We start from the raw sequence: 12,628 nt of genomic DNA, 5'->3' as shown, positions 1-12,628 counted from the left end.
TTAACGTCCATCTGCCTGCCTTTGACGAAAACAGTATCTACTTTATCTTTTCTCTCAAAGGTGGTCTGTAGTAGAGAGGAGAAACAATAAAGAAGGGAGTTGGGGGGGACACGACTCGGGGAAGAAGGGACAAGAGCAACACAGACAAAAAAAAGAAAACACGTGAGGAAATTTTTTTAGTTTTGCTGTCTATCGTCAGGTCATTTCTAAAAAGAAAAATAGAAAAAGAAACCATGTTTTCATTTACAACATGGGTAAGAAACAAGAAGAAAAAGTTAAAATCAGATCTTAAAATAAAAGCGGGGGGTAAAAAGATCAAGTGGAAAGTGTGGTAGGTTGGATGTAGGACTCAGGAGGTAGGACGGGGTTTCCACAAATGGAGATTTGTGCTCCGGGCCAATGTCTGCCTGGGATGCAAGCATGCTCACTTTGTTCTCGGCAATGACAGATTAATTCAGGAGGGGTATGCACTTGGCTCTGTACGACCAGAATGCCCCTGCACTTTCCGTGTGCTGCTCTCCTTTCAAATCTTTTCTTGCTTTTGGATGCCCAGTGTGGGAGTCTGCATGAGTGAACGTGTTAAAAGAGATTAAAAGCAACCAACTACTTCTCTTAATACAGTTTAGATGCCTCACAGCTACTGCACTTTTTCTTTGCAAAAAATCACAGGGAGGGCTCAAACAAAGTTTGAACTACCATCATCTTCCTCATAATACCAGTTAATAATAATAAAAATTATACCATCACTTCTTTCTCCACATCCTCAATTTGTGTTCTTTATTACATTTTAGATGCGTCTACTCACTGAGAAATATACAAAGAATTGGAAAAATGATAAGAAAACCACTCTGCATGACTTCTAGTAACATTTGGACCATATTGAAATCAGTATTGTCAAAGCAGGCATTTTCTCCCAGCAAACAAAGGTCAAAGTACACATTTTGTGGTGAAAGGTGAAGCATGTTTTCAATGCTTCAACCTGTGCACAGATCAGGTGGGTCTTTTACTGAAGATTTTAACAGCAGCTCTGAAGCCAAATATCAGCTTTATGCGTCGTAAGACAAGCAGCTTTGTGGCACCCTTTACTGTTGACAGATAAATATTTATTATACAGCAGAAGAATTTCTGTGTATGCCATCCAGGCATTGTTTGGCATGGTTAATCAAACTTAGCAGGAGATTATTGATAACATATGGGGGTTATTCAGATGGAGATGGATTTAAATGTGCATATGTTTACTTGAGCCAAATGAGACTGGATCCAGTATAATTTTAGTACAGGAAGAATTCTACCCTTTTCACACTTGGTGAAGGTCTTCTATCAATCATGGGGCAACGTCTGCCAACAGGCCAATTATTATTGTGCTTTCTAGCACTTCTAGGGACAGGGAGGGAAAGTGGAATGGGGCATTCAGGATTTATGCATACACCGTTGCTCTCTGAGTGGAGGTTACCTAAAGTGCAGTGAGGCTCTGCTGCCGACTCGGGTTGAGGGCCTTAACGAAGGACTCAAGGGATGAGCGGAGCATTTTAGTAGTGTCTATGTGCACGCACATGGAAGCTTTTTTTTTCTTTCGGATAATGTGTATCTGTATGTGTGCTTCTGCGTGCTAGTATGTGTGTATTAGTGCAGGATCAGTTGCATAAATCCACACTTGAAAGAGTAGCTCAATCAAGCTCTCCCACCCATCTCTCTCTTTCTCTGCCTTGCCTCTTTCACCTCAAAATGTTTCACAGCTCCCAGTTCACACAGAGTTGAAGAGTTCACAAAACTATGGACCAAATATGCAATGTGTTTGGTTATTTACAAGTTCTTACAAATTCATAAATAAGTCAATGGCAGGACTAGAAAATAGCATTACATGCAAAGCACACATGGTCAGTGCTACTTAGTTGCAGAGTTTTAAAGTCTACATCTTTTTAGCCTCAAATTTACGAAAAAATAAACAGCATGTTATTGAAAACTGAGTTTGCTTTTTAATGTCAAGAACAAAAGAAAAGAAAACAAACATCAAAATACAGAACAACTTTCATTAATGAAATGAAGACGTTGCTGTAAAAGATTTTACAAACACTGTAATGTTCAATCAACTGAACAAGGGACTAGTCTCAAATTGAAGTGGCTTTAACTTCCGATTCAGCTAATGTTGAGATTTTAGTTTTATTAGTGTTGATCTTCAATTTTGAACCACGTTTGCAGAAACGACAAACTCCTGCTTGTCGCTGGATCCTCGGGCTTTGCAGTTGGGCTCATTTCTATGAGAAGTAAAACCTTTTATTCGCGAGAGAATAAAAAGCTTTTAAGCATTTTGGTTCCTGTTCCATTTAATAAAGGCAATTTTGTGCTGTCAAACATGAAATCAACAGCTTTTATTAGAACAGTGTGTACCCAGCAATCCAGGCTTCAATCCAATCGCGTTCAGCATGATAAAGGCCATTATGCCAGACAATAAAACCCCCACTTATGTGTGCAGGTTCACGCAATGACATAAAAAATGTAAATGTGTAGATAATTTACCAAAGAAACAGTGTTTTGTGCATGCTGACTTTAATCATAACATCTGCTGATCTCAATTCAGCGTGCTCAAGGTGAGTAAGAAGCAACACTGACTAAGAATGGTTTATTTTTCTCATGAATACAATATATTTACCAAAAAATATAAACAAGGATGAATAATAACCAAAAATTTATTTGGAGTAATAAACTTTGAATTTTGGAATATTTAAAACTAAAGACACCCAGATAACATTCATATTAAATTAGAAAATAAGATGTGGAAACAATATTTCTCAAGAGTCTGAAAGTAAACTATGTTTGATGAATGATTTAAACAGCAAGTTAAACCACTTTGTCTAGACTGAGTTTTGAATATTGCTGTCAGACAGATGTTGCTCGTGTTTCTGACGAAGCAAAAGATGTTTTATTGCTCTTTTCAAAAGGCACCAAAAGCCCTTTTTACAAACAGTAATTTTATCTTTCAGAACACTTTAGCTGCTGGTTTGATGTAGCCTTGACTTTAATTCTTTTAAAAAGGGACTTAAAAAAATAAAAAATAAAACACAGCAGGCTAGCATCTCACTTGTTCTGCATGATGAAAAAAATATATATTAAAAAAAATCTTGATGCTTTAAACAGATCCAAAGTGGTTATTCCTGCCTCAGTTTCACATAAAGGGCTGATGGTAAGGTACAATTGTGAAACGATTGTAATTGAAGCTGGCATTTAAAGTGGAGCAATTGTTTAGTTTAAATTGTCAAAATAAATTGCTGTTGACAGTAAGACAGTGCAGCATCTCTAACACTTTCTTGACCATCTCCTCAAACTGGAGGAAGAAAAACTCCAATCCACTGTAGATAATTAACCAATATTTGATAGGTTAACCTCAAAATATTCAAATCATTAGGCAGAGTGAAACTTTTAAAGCCAGATTTTATTAGTGTCTATCTTAACTTAAAGCTGCTTTCTTGTATTTGAGAAATAAAATAAAATCAATTTAAACCACCCAGTGGTTCAGGTAATGAGTCATCACACCATCTTTGATGTACTTGTTAGGATGCAACATTCGCAGTGATTTCTGGAAAAGCAAAGATGCTATTTTTGTGGAACTTTTTTTTTTCCCCCCGAAGAGTTTTAGCTGTAAGGGAAGCTGTCATTGACTTAAAAAGGATTTAGCTGTGCATGTGTCAACACATGCATGTGAACACTGACTCATTCACAATGATTGTTCAGAACGCTGTCGCTTCCAGACACGGCTCATTCTCAAGTTTTTGTGAGCACAAATATTTGTGTACACGTGCATAAATAAGTGCATCATGATTCTCCGTCAATGCTGGGAATACTTTAAACATTCCTGCACTAAGACATGAAACTAAAGTGCTGACAAAATTGACAAAGAGGAAGTATAAAGACAAGAAATATGGAATCAAAACGAAACAAAGTTAAGCGCTTTCCACTCTGTAAAACTAGGCCCCCCATGAGACAAGTCGAAGAAATATAATAAATACTAATTGGATCAGTTAAATGTACCTGTACAAAAACCTGCAGTTCTGACCCAAAACGAGGCCACAATAACAGGTACTGGTGTGACGTTACAGGGCCCAAAAACAATGCAATGTGATCTATGGATAAAAAAGGCTGAAATTCCATCATGAGAATAATAATAATTGTCTTTAATATGGGCTATTCTACACTACAACTAAGCTTGAAAGGAGTAACCATTTTCGTTCTCCATTTCCAGCAATTCAGCTCGACCTCTTACAGATGTCATACGTTTCCACAATTTAATCATTTAGTGTCTTCTTGGACAGTTTCTTGCTCAGTATCTGTAAACAAATTAAACTTTTAGAAATATAAAAGAGTGATAAATGTTAATGTATTTGTGAATGCGTTTGTTTCTCCCAAGGAAGACATTTTTTAAATGTCACACATATGTGTAAGAATTTTGCATAAATATCAAAAGCAAACAGCAATGATAGCAGCCGAACAAAAATCCAATTTAAGAAATATCGCACATTTCCTTTAACCTTGTGTGCTTGGCCTGGTCCCAAGTCCATAGACCACCAAGGCCTGCATATTGCTGCTTAATGCCAAACTGGAGCCTTCAGCTGCTCTGTCCACCTGGTCACCACAGTTAAAGCACAAACACAAATTCCATGCCAACAAAACTACAAGCAGATATCACCAGTGGCACTGCGTATAGGGAAGATTCGCCAGAGGGGAAGCGGAGATGAAATGTGGCAGTCACCGAGGGTGTGTGCACCTAGCTATGTTTTTCCACTCAACTGGAGGTACGACCCAACCTGTTCCCTTTGTCTATATATGGAGGTAAACAGGATCATAACAGTGGGGTAGAGGAGGTATGCCATATGTAGTGCCATTATTCTGTTAGTTGCTGAACATCAAAAAGCTTCCCTTTATCCATGTCCTTGTTATCGTTCTGTGACATTGAAAAATGAACCCCAAAGCTGGTACAACCCCATCGATGATGTACAGTTTATGTAAGTTTGTGCGTATCATGTACTCACAGCAGGTACAAGGAGCTTCTTGACTTCCTCCACCGCTCTCCTCATCTTGATCTCGGCTCTGTTCTGTGTGTCTTCCACTGTGATTAGGACGTGTAGGTCTTCATTTAGGTGTTCCCAGTTGGGCTTTCCTCTGTTCTGCTCCTCCTGGACAGAAACAGGAAAGAGTGAGGAAGACGATGAGTGAATTTGACAGCGTGGGTGTGCCAGAGCACCAGTGCAGTAACACCGCATATCAGAGAGCGGATGCAAGAGACAGGCATACACAGAGGATGAAGAGGCGCTGTGAAAAGAAGCAGGATGACAGGACCGACCCATTAGTCAGCTATTTAGCTTTAACTTTGAAAGGACACCCTTCTTTAATAGATCCCTTGCTTCACAGGGACAAAGATGACAGCTAGCCCTGCAGCAATTAATATCAGTGAAAGATGAATGGATGCAGGGATCAGAGAGAGATGCATCTGGATTTTTAACCCACTCTACTGTAACTAGTTGAATTGGAATCATAATGACAGAGTTCAAAGTACTGCAGGACTTTATTGAAAGCAGATGCTCATGTTCTGATTTGACTGTTTGGGGCAACAATTACTCGACAACAAAGTTGTCATATATGAAAACAAAAACACCTGCACCATCTACGATATGAAACCAACCAGTTGTCTTTATTTGTTAAAACAAAAAAAACACTAACATTTGTATTAGAGAGACTGAGGTTTGGAAACGCTACAGTTTTAGTTGCCTCTATTAAAAGGCCAGGCTAATCCAAATCTTTTGTAAAGAAGTACAAATGAGGTATACAATAAATAAGCATGGAGAGGTTTGCAGATTATTTTTTAAAAATATTCCATAATGTAGCAAAATACTTTGCTGCCACTGCGACACGGACCTGCAGCGAGTTGACACTGAGCTCCTCTAAAGAGCTTTTGAGGTTGTATCACATGTCACTGTACAACTACAGAAGCCAGCGATTTGAAAGCTGATGATTTCTTTTTTTTCCAACCGGGGTGAAGAGTTGAGGTTTAAGGCTGCCAAGAAATGAGTTCTCTAATGTGCGACTCGACATTAAAATATCAACACAGACGTTCAGATGGCAATGATTATTGAATCTGGACAAAACGCAAATAAATAAACATAAAAAGAACGATTAAAAAAAGGTTAGAACTTGGTAAGACTCTCAAGAAGACAAGTGCACATCGTTTTGGTGTAGATGGCAATTTGTAGGACCTGCTGATGAAGTAGTGTTGTTTACTTCTACCCATATCTTAACTTGAGATTGCTAGCTATTTAAGGGTTGTGAGATACAGTGAGTGAGTCTAATTACTAACTTTACACTATGGTGGTCCGAAGGGGTCCCCCAGTCATGATTTCAACACACCCAACAAGAAACACGAAGAGAAAGCGAGCACGTACGCACACAGCTTAGAGTCTGAGCCGAGTGCCACCCACCAGCTTTCTACTCCAGAGAGAGCTGTTGCCATGGCACTGCTCTTTACAACACACACACACACAGAAGTACGTAAGTTCAATATTCTACACTCGTTTTCCCCTTTTTCTACATGTGGGTTGGGTGATAGTGGGTTGAGGAGGGGGCTAGTTTAGGCAGTGTCGCCATTATCACCGTTACTGTTTGCTTATGGCCTACTAAGGGGGCATGGAAATTGAATCAGCCTTTTCTGAAAAGGAGAAGACGGGGTAATATGTATGTAATATAACGTGATAATTTGCACATGTGTATCAACTGAAACACTTTTGCCCATTATTAATACAAACAAAGTAAGCATCTGGTGTTTGTGGGCTCTGAAAGGCTCTTGTTCAATGTAGATTGTAGTCAAACAGAGCTCCGAAGGAAATCCAGCCAAACATCAACGAGCACAGATCCACACAATTCACACCACCACAACTGCTTGTACACAAGGTCGGTGCGTGCCCTCCGAAAGAAAGTGACAGCATGACAAACAGGATGAAGGCCGGAGGGGGACGCAGGTTAGAAGGGTGAGAAAAGAGACCGGTGGTAAGAAGGTCTGATGAAAAGGTCTGTGCTGGCCCCAAAATGAATGCTATGACAGTAAGCGCCTTATTGAAAACAATAGATTTTTGGTCGAATATGCAGCATGAATAAACATGCATCCAGAGACGACATCTGAGAACAAGATCAGAAAGACCAGTGATCCGTTATGCTGCTCAACACTTTTGCCTGGTGGCGTTCACTCATCTCTCATTTTAAGTCCCATAAACCTTGAGGCCTCACTTTTTGCAGTACGGCTGAAACCACAAACAAAAAGGTATTCCCCCCCCCGCCCCACACACACACACACACACACACACACACTTTAAAGACCCTCTTCTTTTATTAGGAATTACAAAACAATCTTTTAAGTTCCTTTTGTTTTGTTATGTTGCTTAAATGATTTTCCTTTACTCACACTATAGGTTAAGCTGCCCCCTTAAATTCTCAGGGTATTTATTGCTAAAAGACAGATCATAGGAAGGATTGTTTTACACTCAAAGCTTTCCATCCCTGGCAATGTGACCCGGGTAATATTTTGGTCTATTTGGCGCTCCAACTTTGCTCTTGTGATGTTGAACTTCAATGGTTATAATTTTAACTACCTACACAGTCTGCTGCCTCTTTGTCTTTGAGTCTAAAGGACTTCTCATCTAAGGTCAACTCATTTGAGGCGCAATGCCAGCAAATTAAATGGGTGCGAAAGAGAGCTGAAGGGACAAAAAGACAAAAAGAGGACATGAGAGGTGGAAGACAAAGCATCAAATAAGAACTTTGATTTCCTAATAAAGCAGAAAAACAAACGGCAATACATAAAGAAAACACCTGAGAGCAGAAAACACCTCGTCCTATCAAGGTACAATAATATCAGTACGATCTGGTTATTAGATATGGTTAGAATTTATTTATTTTTATTAAAATAAAACACAATTTAAGAATATATAATTTAATTTTTAGAATCGAAAAGGCCAACGAGTACAGAAAGCTGAGCTGAACACTTAAATGTCACGACTTTTAGCTCTGTCTGGGAAAATGATACAGCTGCTCATCTTAACAGATGGTATTATATATATTTAAAAAACGTTTCAATAAGCCACATTACATGGGGCAACTTCTGCAATATGTCATCTACGTGTCCTGAATCATCGCATTTACTTTTTGTCATTTGTAGACAGTACCCGCATAACACCTCGACTGAGAAACAAGCATTGAGCGGAAACTGGTCAAGAAATGAGAAATGCAAAGTGTCAGCTTTAAATTCACAACAAAATTATTTGCTTTGCCATACTGCCAAGAGGCTAATAAAATTTAGCATACTGACTGCAAACGTCGTATATTCCTTTTTAGGCGATGAAATGTTGGAGCTGCGCTGTGACAACATCTATTGGCTGGCAGAAGCTGATGGCCAATTCTGTTCTGTCAGTGACCGTGCTGATACGACAGTTTTAGCTATTATGTGTTGGAACAATCAGCCAAAAAAAACAAATGAAAATTCGTTTGATAGAGTGCGTGTGCCTTTTTTTTTAAGCTGCAAGCCTGAAAGGATTTTTAAAGTGGCTCTAAATAAAACAGATGTCTGTGGTGCTAACTGTAATCTCACTGAAGGAGACTAAATAGAATTAGGGAATTGTTTTTGCGAAGGGGAAGGGGAATCCCCACTCTACATGTGCAGCGGTCGATAAAACGCGTCTGTAATTTAATTGCGGCTGTTCTCAGTGTTGTTCTGCATTAATTGTGACTGCAAAGGAAGAAAACAGAGCCTAAAGCTATCACAACACATGATAGTTTGATAGGAATATGGCTTCTAGAGGTTCCTTTGAGAATTAGCATCAACAATTACAAGAATTAAAAAAGAAAAAATCAGTTTAACAAAATCTGTCCTGAAGCCTTTATTTCTAGCAGCAGTCCCTGACATCATTTTAATGAATGAGTGTAAAGTACAGTCTACGGGTGGACATATAAAAATAAAAAACTCCAAAAAAGTGGGTTGTGCAGATATAAATAATCAATTTATTGTTGAGAGAAATAAAAAAATGTAGACCTTCAAACTTCGAGCATTAGTCAACTAGTTTTGTTTTTATAAGGGTGTGCAATGCTTTTTACTTATTCCTTATTTTCTACTGGAATTGCTTTTGTTCCCTCACCATTGTTACTTATTTATTTTTATTTTTACCCTGCTTCTCCTTCCCTCTCTGTGTCTGCCTGACTCTCTCCCATTGCGTAGCTCCAGTGAGCCGGCTCCCTGTCAGGCAGCGCGGCCCAAGGGGGAGTAACCAGCTGAATTATTGAGAGCATAAAAATGCTGCCGCTAATGGATCCTGAATAAACACACTGGCTTAGCTGCTGCCGTGGCATCCTCTGCTGCCACAGGGCATCAAGCTGAAAATACTGAGGTTGAGGATGCAGTGACTGGAAGCTACTTCTGCGGCTTTCTTTGTGGCTGAGCCGCAGCTATGACACACGTGGCCTATCCAAAAGCTACTGGGGTGAAAGGAGCACAATTCTGCAGCTTTTATGATCTACGGACGCACAAACTGGAAAACCACTTGGTCCTTTGCCCAATATCTTATTCATACCAGCTTACTTTAAAGTACACTTTAATGAAGGACTAATAAAGAGAAATATAGATTTTATTAGAATATGTGCGGGGGAAAAAAATGCACCTTAAATTTTTCAAATTCTACTTTTATAGAAGCAATGAAGCAGCCTTTAAAACCATCTATAAAATACTTAAATTTTTAGGAAATTTCCTGACTTCAACCTATATCAAAACATTACGTAGAGAAAGTACCCTTGCTATCTATAACCTTGTGTAACTGTTTTAGTGTATCGTTTCTTTACCAGCATATTAAATTTTGCAGAGCTTTTGGCAGATTCAATAGCAGCACCAGAAAGAAAAATAAACTGGGACACATCATTAGGTTTTAGCACAGTGCGAAATTATGAACATAATCATAGATTTATGTAACAAACTAAAGCTAAAGTCTAAAGTGTGAGTTCTGCAAAAATGAATACCCTGAGAGGAGATATAAATTAAAACGCGCCTCTCGGATGGTTTTGGTCAATAAGGCGGTCTGGGTTTCATGGTGCATTATAAAATCTGGGTGCGCGTCTGTGGGAAAGGTGACCGCTACTCCAGAGCTACTCTGATTTATTTAAATGGACTGTAATCTAGCACCCCTGTCTGGCAAATCTGAGCAACTAGGGGGTGCAGTTAGAAGGAAATTACCTCCAAAATGTCAGTCCATAAAAAAGATACAGACTTTAAGTAATACAATGTTGAAAACAAGTAATTTATCCACACAGTAAATGATTAGATTCTGATCTGACATGCTTCAACACTTTGTGGGAACCCATTTGAGCTGGCTGAGCTTTCAAAAGTCAAGTTTTTATTGTTTAAACAGATTATTACAAGACTGATAGGACAAGGAGCGCAGTACAGAACTTTCAACATGACCTAAGTACAGTTTGTTTTTTATGAATATGATTCACTGAGGCCAAACTACCTAATGCTTGTTTAATTTCACTTGAAAAGTTCAATTTGCAGATAAATTGTCTGAGAGATTTTTAAATATCCTTATGCCTCAATCTGCATATACACAGCAGTATTTTTTATGTATCGTCAATCCCCTCAGAAGCTCCAGAAATAGAGGCTGCCCCTGGCCCGAGGCTTTCCTGCTGCCTTCTGAACTTTCCATGGCACAGAATTTCTCAAGCAGCACTGTCAGATGTCAGAACGCAGCCACCAGGTAGCAACTAAATTGTTTCTGCCTTATGTTTCTGGAAGCCTGGAGGCAAATTGCTGTGTGACTGTACCAGTTAATTTCATTATATTGCGTGACATTCAAACAAAGAAAATAATCATTTTGGAAGGGGAGAAAAAAAAAAAGAGAAAGTCCAGTTTGCAGTAAATTTGGTTTCACTTTAAAATATGTAAAAGCAGAATCTGAGGAAGACCGCAATCAACATTCTGTCCAAAACTCCGAGCTGACGAGCTTACCTTCTTCTTGTCTCTCATGGAGCTCTTGCCTCGCACCATGATTTTGCATCCCGTCTCCGCTTCCAACTGTTTGGCAGTGAGTCCCCGGGGACCAAGAATTCTTCCCACAAAGTTATACTGCAGACACACAAGGAAAAAATATATACCAGTGAATTTAAGGAGGAATACAAGACCAAAATTAGACCACCATGAAAAGACATTAATAAGCAGTGTGAACATTACTCTCACACATACACACAAAACTAGTGAGTTTTAAAGTTTATTATCTAGGCCCCTTTATTGTTGAATACTTTTAAAGCTTTGTATTATAAGAAACATTTTATCAATGTGATTTGTTTCATATAAAACGGTTACAATGAGGAGGTAAAAGTGTTTAAGTTATCTAATGCTTTTTTTTAGCAAACCATAAAAACACCATCAGGGCACAAAAAGGTGTACACCTTTTTATAGTAGCTGTAACCTTTTGTAGAAAACAAATGAGATCATAACTGAAATGTAAACTTATGAACTGAAATAACATTTGTAAATCTCAAATATTAAAATATTTATAGACTGAGCAAAATGGTGTCTTTGTTAGTCAAAAGCACAACTATTAGTGTTTTGGCCTCTTACAAAATGTAGAGACACTATTGTATTCAATTTAATCCCACATCCGGTTACTAATTCCTCTGCAGAATCCAAAAGGCCAACGGAGAAGTCACATTTATTTATAGAAAGATTACATGTTGATGTATGTCCCTGAAACAATAAAAAACACACGCAGAACAGAGGACAATCAAAAACACCAGGCTGTCCTACCCCCTCCCTGCCTGCATAGCCCAGTGGGCCTGCCTGCGTTCCTTGCCTGTCTCTATCAGGAAAGACGCACCCTGTAGCTGGAAAGATGCTGGCATTCCTACAGATAATCATAGCACGCAGCTACACAGGCTCAAAGCATGTTTCTGTCACAAGGCAACTGTCGGTTTGATTAACTCTAATCAGTAAAACTAGTGCAGGGGCTACATTTAGTAGTGTGTGTGTGCCAAAAGAGGGATGTAAGGACGCCTGTCCTCGGAGGTCAGCCACCAGAGACGTACATGGGCTTCTGTTTAGCTCCTAGGTACACACACACACACACACACACAGCCTCAGGGAGAGCAGAACAAAACGCTGTCTGGCTGCATCATAGTACCCAAGCAAACAGGAGTGAACTCCTTTGCTCTGAGCTTTACAGTGGTGCTCCTACACAACTTTTTTTTGACAACGTTACAGCTATTGTTACACACCCTGACCTGCTACCAAGTTTGCTTGTTTGCCTACAATTTTCTGGCATACAAAAATAATAAAACAAAATGCATTTAAATGTTGTTTTTTTTTTTTTTCTTTCCTGCAGATATGACACGGAACAGTTCCCACTACCCTAACAAGCTACAAAATCTTCCATCACGCCAATTCCCAATAGATTTACACAGAATGAATATTTTAAATACATACAGCAGATGAATTACAAATCAGGCTTTACAGATCAAACAGAAAGGAGAAGAGGAAAAAGTCATTTTCTGATTCCAAGTCTGAAGAAAAAGGGCGAGCTCAAAAACACCAAAATGACACAGAAAGCATTCG

The 12,628-nt window shown here is 38.9% G+C and overlaps 1 protein-coding gene across 6 annotated transcripts in view; it reads right to left on the bottom strand.

Annotated features, from left to right (window-relative positions):
- The window catches only part of qkia (QKI, KH domain containing, RNA binding a), a 63,851-nt gene that overhangs the window by 19,662 nt on the left and 31,561 nt on the right, over positions 1–12,628 (bottom strand). For all 6 annotated transcript variants that reach the window (XM_017416224.3, XM_017416216.3, XM_017416244.3 and 3 more), the window contains exons 3-4: positions 11,027–11,143; positions 5,025–5,168 (exon numbers count right to left, since the gene is read on the bottom strand). In XM_017416224.3, the coding sequence (XP_017271713.1) occupies positions 5,025–5,168; positions 11,027–11,143 (261 nt within the window). The remainder of the gene's footprint in view (positions 1–5,024; positions 5,169–11,026; positions 11,144–12,628) is intronic.

This window comes from Kryptolebias marmoratus, linkage group LG10, assembly GCF_001649575.2.
Source record: "Kryptolebias marmoratus isolate JLee-2015 linkage group LG10, ASM164957v2, whole genome shotgun sequence".
Classification (NCBI taxonomy): Eukaryota; Metazoa; Chordata; class Actinopteri; order Cyprinodontiformes; family Rivulidae; genus Kryptolebias; species Kryptolebias marmoratus.
Note: the sequence above shows the minus strand (reverse complement) of the source record. Positions and strands in the feature narration are given on the sequence as shown.